At 35.5% G+C, this 23,315-nt stretch overlaps 1 protein-coding gene across 2 annotated transcripts in view; it reads left to right on the forward strand.

Annotated features, from left to right (window-relative positions):
- The window catches only part of BMPR2 (bone morphogenetic protein receptor type 2), a 197,079-nt gene extending 177,420 nt beyond the window's left edge, over positions 1-19,659 (forward strand). For both annotated transcript variants that reach the window (XM_045480783.1, XM_045480784.1), the window contains 3 exons: positions 10,372-10,544; positions 13,208-14,487; positions 16,842-19,659. In XM_045480783.1, the coding sequence (XP_045336739.1) occupies positions 10,372-10,544; positions 13,208-14,487; positions 16,842-17,092 (1,704 nt within the window). In that variant the 3' untranslated portion in view covers positions 17,093-19,659. The remainder of the gene's footprint in view (positions 1-10,371; positions 10,545-13,207; positions 14,488-16,841) is intronic.
- The last annotated feature ends 3,656 nt before the right edge of the window (positions 19,660-23,315 follow it).

Below are 23,315 nucleotides of genomic sequence, written 5' to 3' on the forward strand. Positions count from 1 at the left end.
CCCTCTCTCTCTGCCCCTCCCCCGTTCATGCTCTGTCTCTCTCTGTCCCCAAAAAAATGAATAAACGTTGAAAAAAAAAAATTAAAAAAAAAAAAAAAGGGGAGGGGAATAGTTTTCTTATAAAAAATGGAAGTATAGAAAATAGTCTGAGGGAAATACATGAAAATGTTAACCATAGTTATCTCTGAATATTGGATTTACGAATGATTTATTTTTTCCCCCTGAACTTAGAGTTTATATTAAAAATGAACTGTTGTAACAATCACACATAAACACAGTTTCAATTGGAATAATAAGAAATTATAGGCAAAATTTATTTTTTAAATAGCTTTTTTCTCATACATAAAATGTCCAGATTATAATTTGTTTAACCACACCACCATTCTTCATATTTTTCATTCTTTTCCAAATTCTGAGCCTCTGTTTCTTAATCTCTTTTGAATCCTGGCTTATTCTCTTTCCCCTTTTGAAATCATTTGTCTGGCTTATCTTTATTCCTTAGTCTTATTTCTGTATAACCTCTTTTTCTCAACAGTTTTATCTCAATGTATTGTCATGTAAAAGTTTGAAAGTTCCTCAGTTGTTTTTTTTTTCCTCTAATCTTTTCTTTCTCCACCCATTAAATCCAGTCTTCTAACATATACTATGTGTCCCAGAAACTATCCCTCCCTTCTTCTTTTCATACTTATTTCAGCTTTTACTATTCTCTTCTTGACAAATCAGCAAACTTTTGCTATGATCTGGAATTTAGCATTTCCCATACTTTTTTCCCTCTCACACAATCTACATTAAGAAATACACATGCACCTCATGATCTAGTGCCTTTAGGATTATACTTAACCTTACTACATACTCTATATTTTGGTATTTTCTATTCTAGCCTAGAGTATTCAGTTTGGGGAGACTGGTATAGCTGTTTGTTTTAAATGTTGTTTCCCAACCCACTAAGCTAATTTCATGTCATGACCCATCCATGAGCCCTCACTTCCGTTTTCCTGTCATTAGGTGGGAAAGATTTTAAAGTTTCTTTTCTTTTTTTCCCTACTTTTTCTGCTTGTTTTTCTTCATCATTGTTAATAATGATAACCCCTTTATCTCATTTACCCAAATGCTGGGTATCATTATTTATATATTTGCAGTTAGAGTCCCTTGTTGAAGCACTCATCTGATTTTGCCTGAATATCTATATTTTTCTCTAATCTTATTTTATCTCCTCAACAAATTTTAACATTTAAACAGAGATCATTTATATAGATTAAACTGCACATATTAAGATACATAATTTGTTGGAGCACCTGGGTGGTTCAGTTGGTTGAGCATACGACTTTGACTCAGGTCATGATCTTGTAGTTCTTGAATTTGAGCCCCCACATTGGGCTCCCTGCTGTCAGCCTGTCAGTATAGAGCCCACCTCGGATCCTCTGTTCCCTTCTCTCTGCCCCTCTCCCACTTGTGCTCTTCCCAAAATAAGTAAATATTTTTTTTAAAAAAGATATATAATTCATTAAGTTTTGACATATGTGTATACCCAAGACCATCACCACAGTCCTTATTATGAACATGTCAGTTAGCCCCCAAATTTTTCTTGTGCCCTTTCGAAGTCTCCTTCCTGCCTCTCTCTATTTTCCATGAATCACCAGGTAACTACTGATCTGCTTTCTGTCACTAGTGATTTATATACATTTTCTAGAATTTTATATAAGTGGAATCTTACAATATGTACGTACTGTTGTTATCTGGCTTCTTTCACATAGCATAATTATTTTCAGATTCATCCATGTTGATATGTGTGTCATTAGTTTATTCCTTTTTATTACTAAGTAGCATTCCTTTGAATGGTTATGCTACAATTTGTTTACCCATTCACTTGGTGGTGGATATTTGGATTATTTCCAGTTTTTGGCTAGCACAAGTAAATCTCCTATGAACATTCATATACAAGTCTTTGTATGGGCATATGCTTTCAGTCTCTTGGGTAAATACCTAAGAATAGAATGTAGTACATGTCTGTGTAACCTTTTGAGAAAGTGCCAAACAGTTTTCCACAGTGGCTGTACCATTTTATATTCACACCAGCAGTACATGAGAGTTCTATCTAGTCCTCCACATCCTTACCAACACTTGGTATGGCCATTCTTCTTAATTTTAGATATTGTAATAGGTATGTAGTAGTATCTCATAATGGTTTTAATTTACATTTCCCTGGTGACTAATACTATTTAGCATCTTTTCACTTGCTTTTGCCATCCTTCTTTGAGGACATGTCTGTTCAAGTCTTTTGCCTACTTTAAATTGGATTGTTTTCTTACTGTTAAGTTTTGAAGTTCTTTATATGTTCTGAATACAAGTCCCTTATCAGATACATGATTTAAAAATATTTCTTCCCAGACCATGGTTTGTGTTATTCTCCTAACAGTTTATAGGAACAGATGGTTTTAATTATGCTGGAGTCCAATTTGTCAATTTTTTCTTTCATGGATATATTTTTGTTTTCATATTTTAGAAATCCTTGTGTAACCCAATTCTTGGTTAACACTCATTTTCTTTCAGCACTTTAAATATATAATTCCTCTGCCTTTTGGCTTTCATGATTTCTGATGAGAAATTGGCTATTAACTTTTATTGAGGATCCCTTGTGTATTTCAAGTCACTTCTTTCTTGCTGCTATCAAGATTCTCTTTATCTGTGGCTTTTTATAGTTTGATTCTAGTGTGTCTCAGGATAAATCTTTTCAAGTGTTTCCTATTTAGAGTTCATTGAGTTTCTTGGATGTGTAGATTCATTTCTATTATTAAAGTTATTATTATTATTAAATTATTATTAAATTTAAAATGTTTTTGACCATTATTCCTTCAAATATTCTTTCTGCCCCTTTTTCTTTCATCTCTTTCTGGGGCTTCCATTATGTGTATTTGGGTAAAATTGATGGTGTCTCACAAATCTTTTAGGCTGTGTTTATTTTTCTTCATTTCTTTTTTGTTTCTGTACCTCAGCATATTTCAACTCTTTGTCTAGTAACCCCAGTATCTTTGTATCCTCAGGGACAGTTTCTTTAATTTCTTTTTTCCTGTGAATAGGCCATACTTTCTTGGTTTTTTGTTTTTGTTTTTGTTTTTGTTTTGGCCTGCTTTGTAATTTTTTATTTAAGACTGGACATTTTTAACATCCTGATGGGCAAAAAGAAAAGAAAAGAAAAAGAGAAAAAAGAAAAGAAAAGACTCTTTGGGTCTTTGCAGATTGACCTTGTGTTGAGGCCCTCCTTTAACATTTATCCAGACCTTTTACGATTCTGCTTTAGCCTTCACTTTCTGCTAGTGCTGAGCCTAAAGACAGCCAGTTATGAAAGCTTATGGTCTACTCTGAGCATGCATCCCATCCTGGATATATGCATGACTTTTCTAGGTTTCCCAGTATATGCAGGAGCTTTTCAAAACCCTCATTCCCCCAAAGTCTCAAACACCCCAGCTTTTCCTCCCTCACTTTCAGCATTTCTGTTTTGTGGCTCAATTGTTGTATTTTATCCCACTTGTTGTATTTTAACACTTGTTCATTTGACTTTCAGTGATTTCAAGGAATGTTCTCCATTTAGTCATATCTACTTCTCTTTCCTGAGAGAGTTCTGATTTAGGCAGAATAAAGACAGGCCCCTCTCATGGGTTCTTCAAGGAATTCATAGACCTGTCAAAACAGACAACATAATTTCTTGGAAACAGTATTACTTTCCTCCCTCTGGGACCAGATACCCACATGGGGAACACAGGCTACCATCTTCATATTTTACTTGGTTGCTATAAACATTTGAGCAACTTTCAGAGCTTCAATAAGGTTGATTCTGACAGTTTTTTTTCTTAAGTTGTGGGGGGTTTTAATGTTTATTTATTTTGAGAGAGAGAGTGAGAGAGCACATGCACATGCTGGGGAGGGGCAGGGAGGGAGGGAGGGAGGGAGGGAGAGAGAGAGAGAGAGAGAGAGAGAGAGAGAGAGAGAGAGAAAGAACCCAAGCAGGCTCGGCACTTCCAGCACAGAGCGCAATGTGGGGCTCAAACTCACAAATTGCGAGATCATGACCTGAGCCAAAACCAAGAGTCAGATGCTTAACTGACTGAGCCACCGAGGCACCCCAATTCTGACAGTTTTTACCAGGATTTTTGGTACTTCCAGGGAAGAATTTTCCCTGGTCTCCTTCCTCTGCTATTTTCTCTGATACCCTTATAAGTTGGGAAATATTCTTCCCTCTTTGATTTTCTGGAAGACCTGGGTAGAATTGCCATTAACTCCTTCCTGAATGTTTGGTAGACTTAATTAATGAAACCATCTGGGCCTGGAGTTTTCTTTATGGGAAATTTTTATTATTTTATTTTATTTTATTTTATTTTATTTTATTTTATTTTAAATATGATATTTATTGTCAAATTGGTTTCCATACAACACCCAGTGCTCATTCCAACAGGTGCCCTCCTCAATACCTATCACCTACCCTCCCCTCCCTCCCATCCCTCATCAACCCTCAGTTTGTTCTCAGTTTTTAAGAATCTCTTATGTTTTGGCTCCCTCCCTCTCTAACCTCTTTTTTTTTTTTTTTCCTTCCCCTCCCCCATGGTCTTCTCTTAAGTTTCTCAGGATCCACATAAGAGTGAAAACATATGGTATCTGTCTTTCTCTTTATGACTTATTTCACTTAGCATCACACTCTCCGGTTCCATCCACGTTGCTACAAAGAGCCATATTTCATTCTTTCTCATTGCCACGTAGTATTCCATTGTGTATATAAACCACAATTCTTTCCATTCATCAGTTGATGGACATTTAGGCTCTTTCCATAATTTGGCTATTGTTGAGAGTGCTGCTATAAACATTGGGGTACAAGTGCCCCTATGTATCAGCACTCCTGTATCCCTTGGATAAATTCCTAGCAGTGCTATTGCTGGGTCATAGGGTAGATCTATTTTAATTTTTTGAGGAACCTCCACACTGTTTTCCAGAGTGGCTGCACCAGTTTGCATTCCCACCAACAGTGCAAGAGGGTTCCTGTTTCTCCACATCCTCGCCAGCATCTGCAGTCTCCTGATTTGTTCATTTTAGCCACTCTGACTGGCGTGAGGTGATATCTGAGTGTGGTTTTGATTTGTATTTCCCTGATGAGGAGCAACGTTGAGCATCTTTTCATGTGCCTGTTGGCCATCTGGATGTCTTCTTTAGAGAAGTGTCTATTCATGTTTTCTGCCCGTTTCTTCACTGGATTATTTGTTTTTTGGGTGTGGAGTTTGGTGAGCTCTTTATAGATTTTGGATACTAGCCCTTTGTCCTATGACATTTGCAAATATCTTTTCCCATTCCATTGGTTGCCTTTTAGTTTTGTTGATTGTTTCCTTGGCAGTGCAGAAGCTTTTTATCTTCATGAGGTCCCAATAGTTCATTTTTGCTTTTACTTTAATGGGAAATTTTTTAACTACGTATTTATAGATACAGAAACCATTCAAGTCATCTGTTATTTATGTCTTGTGTCTTTGAAGGAATTTGTCCATTTCATCTAAATTGTCAAATCCTTTTTCAATATTTGTTTAAAGACCTTAAACTAACTCCCCAGTGGTGACTTAATTTTTCTGTTTCTATACAGTTTATTTCCTTAATCTTCTCTTCTCTATTTTTTTACTTACTCTGGGACATTCAGTATTGCTTTACTTACTTTTAGAACAACCATCTATGACCAAATCGTTATTCAGGACCTCAGAATCCTGTTTGTAGTCAACCTCTTTAAATTCTCAGCTATTTTTCTTATTTTTCCCTTCCCCTATTTCATTATATTAATTTACTTCTAAATCTTTACTTGTGTAAATGACTTGCTAACCATTATTTATACTTTGTTTAGAACTTATAAAGATTTTTCTCAAAAAAAAATCAACTTACAACTTTTATAATAGAACCCATTTATTCACTAGGAACTGGCTGTGTTCTATCAGCATAGTTTAGAGGCATTCAACATACGATAATGTATGAACTGTGGAGCTATGCAGCCTGGGCTTTGACCTTAGCTTTGCCACTTACTAGATGTGTGCCCTAATTTCTCCTCTGGGTCTCTTTTCCTGCATATGAAAAGTGGGGATGATAATTCCCACTTACTTCAAATAAGAATTAAATGTATTAGGGGCTCCTGGCTGACTCAGTCTAGTGGAGCATACAACTCTTGATTACTGGGTCATGAGTTCAAGCCCCACATTAAGCATAGAGCCTCCTTAAAATATAAAAGAATTAAATGAGTTAGAACACAGTCTAGTACATAGTAAGATCTCAACAGTTGTTAACCACTATGTATTATTATGCATCAGTGATGATTCTATCATAAAAATGGAAACTTCATAGAGGTAGAGACCAAGGTTTCTGTTTATCAAATTTTCATTACATCCAGGACAATGCCTTGATGAGTTGTCTTGTTTTGGTGGAGGGTGGGGTCTCTTTTTGAAAAAGTTTTTTGAAAATTATTTCCCAACTGTATAATGAAAAGTAATAAATAGAGCCTCATTCCATGTCTCTCTTAACTTCAGATACAGAGAACAGTCAATATACAATTTTTAGCTGCTTGGATTTTGGTATTTCTGAGTCTTCTGGGCCAGCAATTGGTGAATGGGACTCTGTGCAATAGACAGTGCTCTGTTTGGGGAAGAACAGTCTCTTTCAGTTTTATATGGAAAGCTGTCCAAATCTTTGCTTTAGAAAGATTTCACTGTGTACACTTCACTATGTTACACTTTATGTTTAGTAATGAATGGAGCTATAAATTTGTGTGTATGACAGGTATTTGTTTGAAGAAAAATGTCATTAAGTTTCTCTGAAAGAATACCCAAGAAACTAATAACATTGGTTGCCTATAAATTAGGAGAACAGATGGTTGATGGATAGGAACCTTTGTTAATCTTTGTTAATGTTATAGGTGAAAATGGATCTTGTTTTAATTTGCAGCTAGTAAGTAGTAGAGCCAAGATTTGAAGCCAGGTTCTTAACTGAGCTGGCACTCTTGCTACAAAATCGGAACTAATATTCTTAAATAGTACACTGTACTGTCTCAACATAGTGAATAAGATTAAACATCTTTGCATATTTTATAAGGCATTTGCGCTTCTCGTTTATGTGCCCTTTGTCCATATTTCTATTTTGTGTTTACTATCATTTTTTAAATGTCTTGTAACTAGCAATCATCACAGAAATTCAGCCAACAAACATCGAGATGCCAAAAATGGTCGGTGAAAAGTGTATAGAGAACATTATATTTACAGACACTTTAAGTATTCCTCCCACCCCAAAAACACTGATGAAAGTTTTTAAAAAACCCACTGATTGAATGTAAAAGGGAAAAATGGAACTTTACAATAGAGAAAGAACCCTGGCAGACACCAACTCAGACATGTGATCAAGGTTAACTTCACTAGTAATGAGACAAATCAAAATTGTGAACCACATGATAAGATGCAGTGAGAAAAACACAGCATCCCTTCTGTGATTTTTCTGTCAAAGTTTCAAACTTTGAATCTAACCATGAGATTCTAAAAAGTAACTGGCCTATAATCCTCAAAAATGTCAAGGCTGTGAAAGACAAGAAAGTAAATTTGAAATTATTTCAAAAGAAAAAGAAAAAATTCTCATTTCATAACTGGAGACAAACTCATTTTATCAAACCAATATCAAAATCCACTAAGATAAATGTATAACTAGTTTTTAGAGGTGTGTTTATTTAAAAAGTTAATTAAGTTGATTTCTGAACTTCCTTTGTGGTCTTCAAATCCAAGTCAGTTTTAAATCCATTACATACAGTCTTTTCTCATGTTTACAGATTTCATATTTGGAGTTTGACTACCTGCTAAAATTGATTTGTAATCCCCAAATCAGTGCTCTGAACGCTTTTATGGTCATTCATGGATGTACACAGAGCAGCAAAAAACTTTAGTCATCAGATGTATATTTTCCCAAATGAAATCAACAAGGCACTCTGTCTTTTTGTTTCATCTCTTATACTATAAACAAGTGTCCTTTTTGGCATTTGTTTAGCATATTTTTCACATTTGGGGCATTTTGTTAGTGATTTCTGGGTTAAAATAGCCCCACATGTAGTGCTGAAGTGCTGAGTACAGTGCTCTGAAGCATTAAAAGGCTGTGATGTGCCTTTTGAAGAAGAAAAATGTATGCTAGATTTACTTTGTTAGGCGATTATGTAGAGTGCTATTGGCCATGAGCATAGTTAATAATTAATAACTATTTTTAAAGATGTCTTTAAACAGGGGGGTGCCTGGGTGGCTCAGTTGGTTGAGCATCCAACTTCAGCTCAGGTCATGATCTCTTAGTTCATGGGTTCTAGCCTCACTGTGCATGCAGACCTGCTTGGGATTCTCTCCTCTCTCTCTGCCTCTCCTCCCCCACACTTTCTCTCTCTCAAAATAAATAAACTTTAAGAAAAAAGATGTCTTTAAACAGAAACACAAATAAAACAAGATTATGTGTTGATCAGTTGGCAAAAGTCTTGTGGCCAGAGGCTCACAGGAGTCTAACCCCATATTTCCCCCAGGAACAATGGTTCAGTGTTCACTAATTCAGCGTTTACAGCAACTTTGTAGAACATAACTACCATAAATAACAGATTCAACTTTACTCTAACATAAACACCAAACTTCTACCTCAGGGAGGTTACACAGTTGCCCTTAAACTCCGTATGATCAGTATCTATTCTTCAGGTTCTTCTAAAATTTGAGAAATAGGTAGATTATTATTTAATGAGAAGATTATTAATTGATATCTATATTGTTTGAATTTTACTCAGTAGTCAGAGCCTGGAACATATATTAAAATAGATTTCAAAATTCAATATAAATTTCAGGACACTTGGGTGGCTCAGTTGGTTGAGCGTCCAACTCTTGATTTTGGCTCAGGCTGTGATTTCATGGTTTATGGGTTTGAGCCTCGCATAGGGCTCTGCACTGACATTGCAGAGGCTGCTTGGGATATTCTCTCTCTCTCAATAAATAAATAAACGTAAAAAATTTTCAATATAAATTTCAGCCTTAAAAGATATAGTCTTGGATTTGTGCTGTGGCACTGAGGCAGGCATCTTAGAAGACCCAAGGGAGCAGGAAAGATGGTGTCAGGTGTGGGCCATGGTGCAGGTATTCATTTAGCCTATGCCCAGAATAAACATTATCAAATTTCCTACATGTTTGGATCCGTTTGTCAAGAACAGAGATTATTAGGAAAACACAAAAAATGTTGCCAAGATTGCTAACAAGGATTTTAGCTTAAAATAGGCTTATGAGATAAAATGCTCAGATTAAGCATTGCATGGAATATATACTAAAAATTATTTGTCAGTTATCTGAAATTAAAATTAAGTAGTATATTTTTATTTGTTAAATCTGACAACCATTACCTTAATTTTTTTGAATGTGTTTTAAAGGCACAAGAACTATGAATATCAGCAGGTGAAAAACTTTCAAGCTTAATAACAACAAATCCAAAAACAAGTCTGAAAGGATTCTGGATGGACAGTTTGTCAAATACACAAAATCTGTTTTTTACTTTTAAAAAAATTATTTTAATGTTTATTTTTGAGAGAGAGAGAGAGAGAGAGAGAGAGAGAGACAGCATGGACAGAGAGAGAGAGAGAGGGAGACACAGAATCTGAAGCAGGCTCCAGGCTCTGAGCTGTCAGCATAGAGCCCGACATGGGGCCTGAACTCACAGACCACGAGGTCATGACCTGAGTCGAAGTCAAGCCCTTAATTAACCAACTGAGCCACCCAGGCATCCCAAAATCTGTTTTTTAAAAGGAAGTTCAAAACAACTTTCCCCAAAAGGGAGACTATTGTTCACTACTGATTTGGGTGAATACTGCAGGATAAGACTGCTTTAGATACTACTGTTGAAACTAGTTTAAAGAATAAGAAAATGCCAACCCTTTAAATTTCATAGTTAGAATGTAGTACTCTTTACTAATAGTAAAAAAGCTCACCTAGAGATTGAAGATAGCCTCGTGCCAAAATTCCATCAAATTCAAAGCTCATTTTTGAAGTGAGATTAATGGTTATTGATCCAAATAACAGTCCTGTGAATGAATAATGACATAAACCTGTGACCTTGGCGAACCATGTAACTTTTTACAACTGCTTACGTTTATGGGTAATTCTTTAGGAGTTTAAGTTAAATCCTGCTTGCTTAGCTGTTCCTCATCTTTTGAGAAATGTGACCCTTTACAAATCTCTGAAGTCTAAAATATTTTATGATAGCTGTGTAAAATATTGGTTAAAGAACATTCTTTTATCTCATGTCACTCAAAATCTCAATACTTAATTTTCTTTAAAGATAAACTATTTGACATTTACTTTATTACAGGCAGTGAGGTCACTCAAGGAGACAATCGAAGACTGTTGGGACCAGGATGCAGAAGCTAGGCTTACTGCACAGTGTGCTGAGGAGAGGATGGCTGAACTTATGATGATTTGGGAAAGAAACAAATCTGTGAGCCCAACGGTCAATCCCATGTCTACTGCTATGCAAAATGAACGGTAAGACTTAGAGGGCTTTGGCATTCATCAGTCAATATTGAAAATTGAGACTAAACAGAGAATAGGAAAAAAAATGCTATTAAACCAGTCTAATAAGGCAATGATTAACTCATATACTTTAACATTATAATTTTTCTTTCAATATGCCTGTTTTTTCACAGAGATTTTTGCTTGGTAGAAGTACAAGATGGAATCTATGTTTTTCTGTATCTCAAAATATAGTAAAAGAGACTAGTCTTTACTAATGCTCCTACTTCCCTAAAATATAAAGGCAAAACACTTTAATAGTTCCAAAAGTTTATAAGCACTTCTACATAAATTGTCTAATTTATCGTTGGTTGGTATTATCCCTCTCTCTCTTGCTTTTTAAATTTTTTTTAATTTTTAATTTTTTTTTTTTTTTAAGAGAGAATAAAACTATGAACTCGCCTGTGTATCTAACCACTGTTTCACTGGAGACTAAGGTTTCCAGCCTTCCTATCCAATGCTCTTTTGTATAGAATATACTTCTATTACTTTTACATGAAAGCAATTCATAAGGTCTTTCTATCCCATCATGAATATTACTTTATGAGACATTTCTCTGTTAGAACTATGATTTTTGGTTCTAAATAAATGGGCTTTTAAAAAAATTTCTTTAGGGGCGCCTGGGTGGCGCAGTCGGTTAAGCATCCGACTTCAGCCAGGTCACGATCTCGCGGTCCGTGAGTTCGAGCCCCGCGTCGGGCTCTGGGCTGATGGCTCAGAGCCTGGAGCCTACTTCCGATTCTGTGTCCCCCTCTCTCTCTGCCCCTCCCCCGTTCATGCTCTGTCTCTCTGTCCCAAAAAATAAATAAACATTAAAAAAATTTTTTTTTTCTTTAAAAAATTAGGGGCGCCTGGGTGGCGCAGTCGGTTAAGCGTCCGACTTCAGCCAGGTCACGATCTCGCGGTCCGTGAGTTTGAGCCCCGCGTCAGGCTCTGGGCTGATGGCTCAGAGCCTGGAGCCTGTTTCCGATTCTGTGTCTCCCTCTCTCTCTGCCCCTCCCCCGTTCATGCTCTGTCTCTCTCTGTCCCCAAAAAAATAAATAAAAACGTTGAAAAAAAAATTAAAAAATTGGAACTTTTTTTGTTCCATGTTTGGGGGGGGATTTTCCCACAAAGTTATCATTTTATTTAATACATGTTAAAAATTTTTCAGAAAAGCACCCAGGAAAGTGTTACCAGAGAAAACTGGGATAAAAATATACTTGATTATTGAATAATTTTTTTTTTTTTTGCTATTTTCTATTGTTCTAATTTCTAAGAGCAATTTGTATTATGAATTGTAGACCCAAAATTGGGTTTATACTGCTTATGTTTAGATTGAATTAGCTTCAGCATGTGAACCCTTATTCCTTATGTATCAGCAAGTCAAGGAAGGTAAAAACTAGCAATTCTAAATATAAATTTTCTCACTCTATGCATACCTGGGGATAGCCTTCTACTTCTGTCTTCCCTGATCTCTGTATTTTCTTTATACTCTAGCATGTTACTTGTACCTCTCTCAAGAGTCAGTTGCTTTTATTTTTAAGTGCTTTTGAACTTTTCCTGAATGGTAAAAAGAAATCCTTGATGCTACTCCCCCCTCCTTGTATTGCCCATTTTTTGCCCCCCACAGTCCTTCGGTTCTATGCTTTACATGCTGTTTCTCATGTCCAGTCACTTCTAAATAGTTTCCCCTAAATCGTGGTTCATCCCATAGTCATTCTACTCTAGGTTTCATTATTTTGAACCTTACCCAGACGTCCTTTCCTTGTGCAGTACAGCTGCTTTTTTGTTCTTCACCTTCCTGTCATTCCCCTCATAACTTTATTAGTCTTTCTTTATAGCACCTCTTTTCCTTTAGCTGCTGCTTTTCTCCTATAACATTTTGTATCTATTAATGTTGCCATTGTTTAATTAAAGCTAGTCCTGGCTTTTATTTTAAATAACCTAAATAAGTTACAGTGTAATGCTCAAAAACCATCCCTCTCAGCGGGTGTTGATGGCTGTGAAGAACTGGAGAGCAGTTCTGAATTGTTGTTCCTTTATCTGTCTCACTCTGCATTATACTCTTAGGCTGTAGGACTTTCATTGATATGGCTCAGTTTACCCCCAGGAAGATACATTCTATTGTTAGACTGCCTCTTAATGGAAGCACTTTAGAACAACCTAAACGCTTATATTCTTTATACCATTTGGCCATTGGAACTTAACTGGTAATGTATTTGTTGAGTAGCCACAATGATGTATCTAGGATTGTAGGAGTACAAAAGAAATATACACCATGGCTCCTCCTCTCATGAAACTTTGTCCGGTTGTGCAAGAATACAATTCATAAAAATATATTTGGTAGTGTTACAAAACTATAGGGGACATTTTTAAATTAAGTCCTATTAATCAAAATAATGAACATCTATGAAAATCATATCTAGATCGACATAAGTTTTTCAGTAGTCTTAAATAATATAAAACTATCATTTAGCAAGTTATTAATTGATACTTGATTATGCGATCAGAATTTTAAAATAACTTCTAGAATAATATGGGTTAGGAATAAAATGAAGAGCATTTTATACTTTAAAATCAGAGGTCTTAAACTTGGAGGGTCAGTTTGTCATAAATTTACATTCTCAATGTGGCACTTTTTTTCTTTCTTTAAGCAACCTGTCACACAATAGGCGCGTGCCAAAGATTGGCCCTTATCCTGATTATTCTTCTTCCTCATACATTGAAGACTCTATCCATCATACTGACAGCATTGTGAAGAATATTTCCTCTGAGCATTCAATGTCTAGCACACCTTTGACTATAGGGGAAAAGAACCGAAATTCAATTAACTATGAACGACAGCAAGCACAAGCTCGAATCCCCAGCCCTGAAACAAGCGTCACCAGCCTGTCCACCAATACAACAACCACAAACACCACTGGCCTCACTCCAAGCACTGGCATGACCACTATATCTGAGATGCCATACTCAGATGAAACAAATCTGCATGCCACAAATGTTTCACAACCAATTGGGCCAACCCCTGTCTGCTTACAACTGACAGAAGAAGACTTGGAGACCAACAAGCTGGACCCAAAAGAAGTTGATAAGAACCTCAAGGAAAGTTCTGATGAGAATCTCATGGAGCATTCTCTTAAACAGTTCAGTGGACCAGACCCACTGAGCAGTACCAGTTCTAGCTTGCTTTACCCACTCATAAAACTTGCAGTAGAAGTGACTGGACAGCAGGACTTCACTCAAGCTGCAAATGGCCAAGCATGTTTAATTCCTGATGTTCCACCCACTCAGATCTATCCTCTGCCCAAGCAACAGAATCTTCCTAAGAGACCTACTAGTTTGCCTTTAAACACCAAAAATTCAACCAAGGAGCCCCGGCTGAAATTTGGCAGCAAGCACAAATCAAACTTGAAACAAGTAGAAACTGGAGTTGCCAAGATGAATACAATCAATGCTGCAGAACCTCATGTGGTGACGGTCACAATGAATGGTGTGGCAGGTCGAAACCACAGTGTTAACTCCCACACTGCCGCTACCCAGTATGTTAATGGGACAGTACCAAATGGCCAGACAACCAACACAGTGGCACATAGGGGCCAAGAAATGCTGCAGAATCAATTCATTGGTGAGGATACCCGGCTGAATATTAATTCCAGTCCTGATGAGCATGAACCTTTACTGAGACGAGAGCAACAGGCTGGCCATGATGAAGGTGTTCTGGATCGTCTTGTGGACAGGAGGGAACGGCCACTGGAAGGTGGCCGAACTAATTCCAATAACAACAACAGTAATCCATGTTCAGAGCAAGATGATCTTACGCAGGGTGTTTCAAGCACAGTAGCAGATCCTGGACCATCAAAGCCCAGAAAAGCACAGAGGCCTAATTCTCTGGATCTTTCAGCCACAAATGTTCTTGATGGCAGCAGTTTGCAGTGTAAGTGCAGGGATCATTTAATCTCTCCTGCTTGTCTTTTGGGACCATTTAAATAATTAATTAGATAAAATCAAAATGTGTTTCAACTAGCAATTACTTATTTTTACCACTTTTGGAAATAAAATAAACTACTTGGTTGAACCTCAAAAGTGATCAGACTATTGTAAAGAAAAAAAGTAGTTTTTTGTTGCTGATAATGAAATAGTCAATGTCACAATAGTCAGAATAATTAATTACCAACTTAATACATACCTTATATAGCTCCTGGTTTATAACGCAGTTTACATACTTGTTGTGAATGGTTGAGATTAAGTAAATACAAGTTTAGAAGCTTCAGGTAACAGGCACCTGGGTGGCTCAGTCAGTTAAATGTCTGACTTCGGCTCAGGTCATAATCTCACAGTTTGTGAGTTTGAGCCCTGCATCAGGCTGTCTGCTGTCAGCACAGAGCCCGCTTCAGATCCTTTGTCTCCCTCTCTCTCTTCCCCTCCCCTGCTTATGCTCTGTTTCTCTCTCTCTCTCTCTCTCTCTCAAAAATAAATAAACATTAAAAAAAAAAAAAGCTCCAGGTAGAATGATGCCAGTAGAACTTTTGAAACAGTTTGTTGAGTATATTAACATCTGTTTTAGACACATGTAGATTTTATCAGACTAAACTTAATAAATCTGAGAAGTCCAGAGAAAATTCAGAAAAAGTCACTATAAAAAAAAACAAACTTGTTCTTGTTTTTTGTTTTTTTGTGTTTTTTTAGTGTCATCTTTTTCAAGAGTTACATGTTGAGCCTCCTACATGCCTATAGTATTGTGTCGTTGGGTCCCCTAGAAATCTAAACAAATAACTTGATACTTGATTTCTGGCTATAAAGAGGTTATAACACAAGACAGGAGAGCTCACCAAAATCTTTAATAGTCATCATTATACAAAACAATTTATGTTTTAGACTGACAGCACTTTATGAAAAAACTCAGAGTCATATTATATGGTTGTTGCCAAGGACTACAAAATGGGCTGAAGGGATTTAGGTCTCAAAAATTAATCAGTAGTGGGGCGCCTGGGTGGCTCCGTCGGTTAAGCGTCCGACTTCAGCTCAGGTCATGATTTCACGGTTCGTGAGTTCGAGCCCTGCATCGGGCTCTGTGCTGATAGCTTGGAGCCTGGAGCCAGCTTCACATTCTGTGACTCCCTCTCTCTCTGCCCCTCCCCCACTCACACTCTGTCTCTGTCTCTCTCAAAAATAAATAAAACATTAAAAAAATTAAAAAAAAATTAATCACTAGAGGGGCACCTGGCTGACTCAATCAGTGGAACATGCAACTTGATTTTAGGGTCATGAGTTCAAGCCTCATACTGGGCATAGAGCTTACTTAAAAAATTAATCAGTAAAGGGGTGCCTGGGTAGCTCAGTCGGTTGAGCATCCCACTTCAGCTAAGGTCATGTCTCGTGGTTCACAAGTTCAAGCCCTGCATTGGGCTCTGTGCTGACAGCTCAGAGCCTGGAGCCTGCTTCAGATTCTATGTCTCCCTCTGTCTCTGCCCCTCTCCCACTCATGCTCTCTCTTTCTCAAGAATAAATAATAAACATTAAAACAAAATTTAAAAAAAAATCAGTAGAATCTAGCCCTTTGCTTGAGTGGCTTGTATCATAGATCATTTGACACACCCTGTGGCAGGGCTTCATATCAATAAAATGTCTTGTCAGTGTGGGAAGGGGGAATTACTAGAAAATTTGTATTATAGTATTTTTGTCATTCTTCTGAAAATATTATATGCCAGGTGCCTTTAAAATTTGATCTTTTTTGGGGTGGCTCAGTCTGTTAAGTGTTTGACTCTTGATTTTGGCTCAGGTCATGATCTCACAGTTTGTGGGTTGGAGCCCCACGTGGGGCTCTGCCCTTAGAACCTCCTTAGGATTCTGTCTCTTTCTCTCTCTGCCCATCCCCCGCTCACTCACACATACTCTCTCTCTCTCTCAAAAAATTAAAAATTAAAAATAAAGTTTGATCTGCTTTGAACATTAAGTAGAGTGATTAAATGCATTTGCCAAGTTAGGATCACTACCAATAACCAAAGGATTTGAGAATACAGCTGAGAAGTTTTCATTTTCTCCTCTGTTTTTGCTTGTCCTTATATAATAATTCAACCAGTTATAAAAACATTGGACTTGAAGAGTCTCAAAATAAGTTGGTTAAGTTTTGCCTAGAGAATAATTACCTGGCATCATGAATTTCAAGTAATATCTATTAAAATCTCCTGTGGATAATTAGTCTATTCTGTTCTTAAGTTACAACCCTAAGTTTTTATTATTTAATAGTTTCTTTATATATAGTTTATTTTTCTGTACCTTTATTTCCAGTAGGTGAATCAACACAAGACGGCAAATCAGGATCTGGTGAAAAGATCAAGAAACGTGTGAAAACTCCCTATTCTCTTAAGCGGTGGCGCCCCTCCACCTGGGTCATCTCCACTGAACCTCTGGACTGTGAGGTCAACAACAATGGCAGTGACAGGGCAGTTCATTCCAAATCCAGCACCGCAGTTTACCTTGCAGAAGGAGGCACTGCTACTACCATGGTGTCTAAAGATATAGGAATGAACTGTCTGTGAAATATTTTCAAGCCTATGGAGTGAAATTATTTTTTGCATCATTTAAATGTGCAGAAGACATTAAAACTGCTTTATCTTCCTGTCAGTATCCCCTCCCACCCCTGCAACAGGACTTGCTTTAAATAGATTTCAGCTATGCAGAAAAATTTAGCTTATGCTTCCATATTTTTTAATTTTGTTTTTTTTTAAGTTTTGCACTTTTGTGTAGTCTCCTTAAAGTTATATTTGTCTGTTATGACCACAGAATTATATGTGTGTGTATCAAAAGTGGTCTCAAAATATTTTTTTAAGAAAAAAAGCAAAAACAATGTATTGCTGATAATCAGTTTGGACCAGTTTCTAAAGGTCATTAAAACAGAAGCAAATTAAGACAGGTTTGACTGCAGTGGTGTCTGGTATCCATGTTTTATTTCTGGGCCCAAGCTAGTTTATATGTTGAACTGTTGTGAACATATTATCTGTTGGACATTCTTTTCTCTTGTGTTTTGTTTGAACGTGCAATAGTCTATAGTCCACAAATAAGCTTTCTTATAAGTTCTCTTCCTAACAGAGCACACATTCTTCCATGAGTACATTTTTCTGCCCCACCCCCCATACTTTTGGCAGGTCAGTTCTATGACAGTGAATTTTGCACAAGAGAAAGCAGCTACCTGATTTCTTGCTTTCTCTCTCCTAATGGAGAATGCAGAAACATTGTCTCAAAGGGCTCTAGAGAAGGAACTACCAAAACCTAATTTGAAATGCCATTTATTTTAACCTTCCAAGTCCTAAATGTTTCTTTCCAGGCATTTTAACAAACATATTTGGTTCTGGTTTTTGGAAGTTCATAAGAGAGCATAGAACAAAGTAGACAAAGTCAAATATTAGCCTTTTTTCATTTTATTTTATTTTTTGTATGTATGTTCATGTTCCATATTCATTTATTTAAGAAGCACATTTTTATCAGAAAACTTATAGAGCTATACTTATATGGAATTTTTAAGTAGGTAGATGGTTAAGACTACATAATGCTATAGCCTTCATTCTCTGAATAGGCCGTCTTTCACTCAAATAAAATTACATTTCCCATTTAAAATAACTTCAAAAATAATTTGTAGTTTTGAACTGGTAATATCTTTTTATTCCCTTCCTAAGCAAAGCCTGGTGACTTTATCTGAAAATGAGTCCTCTTCCCATGACCTAAAACACTGTGTGGAAAAATCATTCATCTGGCATGCCACATCCCTGTGGAAGGAAGGATTGCTGCCAAACCTATCATTTTTGAGCAGACTGAGGCTTACCTCTTTTTTCATAACTGTTTCTTCACTAATCCTATTTTCATAATTTCTCTTTTTGCCAGTTTTTCGTATGATCTTTGATATGTGAGAAGCATTTATTATTTACATTATAATAGAATATACCTTTTAGTGATAACATGTTATATATCCTTCAAATCATATTGTCTTTTTAAAAGCTTCCTTTGCTTCTTTCAATACTGATAACTATCTCTAAACAACACCTCAGCATGTTTTTTTTTTAATAAAGCACTTTATGTCAAATAAGGGACTTTTTTTTTTATAAGCACAGATTATTTTCTATCAATTTGCAAACAGTGATGATCTCACTTAATTTTTCCAAATTCTCTATATAGACATTATTTAAGATCTCAGATTTCTATGGGAGGTTAAAAAGCTAAGAGGAAAACACAAATCCCCATATTCTTGCTTTTAGGTTTTTATCTCTTGAACAATATTTTCTCACTCATATTCTTCTATCTTCATTTAGCTAAAGACAACCTAAATTTCCCAATTTTCTGTCCAAAATATTTATGACTTACTATATAAGCCACCTTTTTTTTTTTTTTTTTGCCATCTGCTATGATCCTATGAGTTAGATGTTACATCACTTAACATTTATTCTATTTTTCTAGTGCCCAGGACTTCCACCTTTTATGTTTTATTGGCCCTTCTGTTGATTCAGATCTTTAACATATTTTTCAGTCTTCTGATAGTTATTCTTCTATCTGTGAAACAAATTATATCTTTCCCACCAAATTTTCACTTAGTTCTCTTGCCTTTAAATGTCTTTGAACTGCATTTCAGAATATTATTTTCAAACATTTGTAGGATATCTTTGAGTCAAAATAAATTATATTCCTTCTCCAATTGAAAGCATTGAGGATAAATAACCATTGGAGGTCTAACATCAGTTAGACCTGATCATCTTTTCCTGACAGAAGAAGAGTTATCTTACATTCTACTTTGTGTTTAGGCTAGTTGGTTTTAATTTTTCTAGCATTTTTTTTTTTGATGTTGACTAATAAAATGCTTTCAAAAATTTATATACCAAATTAGAAGAATCCTTATAAGTTTCCCATTTCATGCAAGCATATTTAAAACAAATAATTTTCTTTCCCTAGTTTTTTTAGTAGACTCTGAAAAAAATAGAAGTAGAAAGTAGATCATTTTAATAAATTTTAAATTAAATCATATATCAGACTGATTCAGAATCTAATCTACAAGCAGGCAAAATTACTTAAAATACTTGGTAACTTTATTCATCTAATAATAAATGTTTCTTGAAGCTAATATTTAACTGCTATCACAAAATTTTGCATGTAGAAAAGCATTTGGGTGCTTTTGAACAAAATATTGAATGAAATAATGAAATAAAATATTTAATGAATAAATATTAAAATTCATTTTGCTGGTTTTACAACCTCAAAAGCATTGTAATTGATAACCAAAGTCTAATATTAATCCCTTAACTATCCTAATTGTGTATCAGAACTAAGTCATTGAAAGAACTTGATTTGAATTGTGTTTAAACAAAAATGATTTAATTATGAATCCTAACATTGTTCCCCCTTTTTAAATTCATAATTTGGGGGGCGCCTGGGTGGCGCAGTCGGTTAAGCGTCCGACTTTAGCCAGGTCACGATCTCGCGGTCTGTGAGTTCGAGCCCCGCGTCGGGCTCTGGGCTGATGGCTCAGAGACTGGAGCCTGTTTCCGATTCTGTGTCTCCCTCTCTCTCTGCCCCTCCCCCATTCATGCTCTGTCTCTCTCTGTCCCAAAAATAAATAAACGTTGAAAAAAAAAATTAAATTCATAATTTGGTTGGGAAAACATTATCAGTGCAAAATGTTGTGTGAAGGCACAGGAATTAAATAATACAATTTATTATATACTGAATGCTGGCGTATATATACACAATCTCTTGTAATCTTCATAGCAACAATTTGAGGATTATAGTTAATATTCCCACTTTACAGATTGAGAAAACTGAAACTAAGAGAAGCTAAGTAATTTGCCCAAGTTCCACATCCTAGTAATAGAGAAAGCTGGATTTTAACCTGGGGTTTACCTCTCCACATCTCTTTCATCCACACCACACTGCCTACACACTGTATGGAAGGATGTGTAATATACTGACATTTTGTAAGAAATTCAGTTACAACACTCCAATACAGTTGTGGCTTGTATATAAGCCAAACCAGATACCTTAATGCCTTTAGAAGTTAGGCAAACATAAAACATGTAGACAGGTCTATACTGACTATTGCTTGAGAAATAATTATTAATTCAAGATAAAATTCAATCCCACATCTGCCATCATGATTCTTAAAATTGTTTCACTTTTCTTCACTCCTAATATTCTTACATTGCAGAAATAAAGGTAAAGCAAATTTTAAGGGAAAAGTGAAGGTGGCTTGTAGGAACAGAGACTTTCCCCTAAATTGATTCCATACTTGATTTGAAGGAATTAATTTAATGTGGACTTTAAGTGTTATCAATCATTTGACTTCATCTTGAAAATTTCTGCTTATAGTGAAAATTTTATTAATCCAGAAAACTAATTGAGGGGGATGTAGGAAGGATACAAGGACAATATCTTTCTTATGAAGGAGTTTCAATAACTTCCTTATATGTACACACTTATTCCAGAAAATATACATTGGTTCTGAATGTGAAAATAACTAAAGAAAGGTAAGAACACACAAGCAGTTATGTGTTTCAATGGGAATTGTCACAAATTTTGACAAGTATTTTTATTTAAAATATTTTCAAGTTTGGTATCTAAAGCCAAATGGAATACCTGGTAGACTGCAGTTATTTACTGAATTTTACATTCTCTATAAACCTCTCTTCATACTCATTTGCTATGGAAAAATACGTCAATACATTTTTTGTTTCTTTTTTTATATTTATGGAAATGAATATTTTATTGGAGGTAGTTAGCTCCTAGAACTTGAGATTACATTGTATTTCTATACAACCTTTTATAAATTTATGTTGAACTTAACAACCAGTTATGTGCAGGTGATTGTGTAACTATTCACGGATTGCTTTCTCTGTTACTTTAACTTCCAAGCTAACTTGTTAGAATCTGTACACATGTAAGTTGATTATCTAGACCTGTTATTCCAGAAATTGTGTCACACTCCCACATACACCCAGGAGTTTTTTTTTTTTCAGACCAAGATGTTTCTAAATATACCTTTTGCTGTCAGTTTGCTCTTCAGCAGATAAAATTGCATTTTAATTTGTAGATTCTGAACGATGCAAACTTTAGCCAAAACTACCTGATCTACTCTTAAATATATTCTTTGATTTAGTAAGTCTGGCAAATCACTGTTTGAGCTAGTTACACAAATGTTATCAAAATAAGGCTTTTCTATAGCTTCTCAGATTAAACTAACATACAAGAAAAGAAATCTCAGGGTGCTCTGGTGCACCTACCCATTACTTTCGTTCAATCACCTCTTTCTGACTTACTCTGTCTCTTGGTTATCTGATTTGCAATCTTCTGTACCAGGAAAATTTTCTTCATGTCTATTCTGCTTCCCTCCTGTTTTGTTTTAAAAGCATTTCTCTTCTCCAGCAGTAAAAAAAGAGAGTGAGTTGTTATCTTCTCCACTATTGTTATTCTTCAGTATGCTTCAGGCTTCTCAACATCTAAGCCAGTTCTTCAGACAAAATTACTTTGGCTCCCTTAGTATTTTCTTCTCAGCCCTATTTTTAGAACTATTTATGCTTAAGAACACCTAAAATTATATTTTATGTTCTATTCAAATTCATTACTTCAGTTAAGTAATAGTTCAGTAGAATAGAATTAAGAATTAGGATGTACCGTTTGACAATGGATCCAACCATCAGATTGTCAGAAAATCAGTACTTAAGTTTATATTACCTAACATTTTCTATTGCGGAGTTTTACAGTTTTATATTCTCATTAGTTACAACTAAAAAGCCATGCATACAGAATTGTATGTAATTTTGCCATTAAGAATTTTAACCTATATTGCAGCAAGCTTAGCATTATGATTGAGCCACAACATTTTACATATTTCTTTGTATCAAATATTAAACACAAAATGCAAGATTAACTTTCAAAAACAAACCTTATAGTAATTAGGTATTATCCATGAACATTTCTGCAGACCACTTTTGAAATACTTATTATTTTGCAACATAAACTGGACTATAACAATTTTCATTTAACTTTTAAGTGGCTGGCTAAAATTGAGTGTTTGTGCATATAAAGCAAAATTTAAGATTTTATCTCATGACTGATACATTTGAAAATAATTCAGATTTTATGCTGTATATTAAAATTGTGCCCCAAATCTTATCAGATCTTAAAAATTTCAATTCTGTTATTATTAGTATGATGTTCACAATGCTACTACTGATTGTAGTGACATTCATTTTTAAACTTAATTTGCAACCCAGATTCTAACATTTGGGTAAGAGAGAAGGAATCTTTAGACATAAATCATATCACTAGGGCGTCCAGTTCATCATTGAATTTTTAAGCAAATTACTGGATTTTAAACAACTTCTTAAAAATGTTTCAAAAGGCAACATACAGATTTTTTTTTCATTTTATTTGTACTTTTAGATTTCAGAAACATCTTCATGTTTTAGACGCACACTGTAGACCTAACATTACTTAAAAACTCAGGGCCCTTTTCATCCCTTTGCACATGAGAAACTTTAATTGGTAGCAAACAATTAGTCCAGTTGAATATTTAAAGTGTTTGTTGCACACACAGTTCCTTTAATGTTTCATCTTATGATTTGACTTAATTTTAATAGACATAACATCAGATTTCATTAATCATAAAAACTTGCCCCGTTCTATAATTACTGAATAGAGGGAAATGACTCAACTAATTGGCTACATGTTGCAGCATATTTAGGCCTTAGAGTTGAAACACCATCTTAAGACCATTTCTCTTCT

The sequence above is a fragment of the Leopardus geoffroyi genome, chromosome C1 (assembly GCF_018350155.1).
Source record: "Leopardus geoffroyi isolate Oge1 chromosome C1, O.geoffroyi_Oge1_pat1.0, whole genome shotgun sequence".
Classification (NCBI taxonomy): Eukaryota; Metazoa; Chordata; class Mammalia; order Carnivora; family Felidae; genus Leopardus; species Leopardus geoffroyi.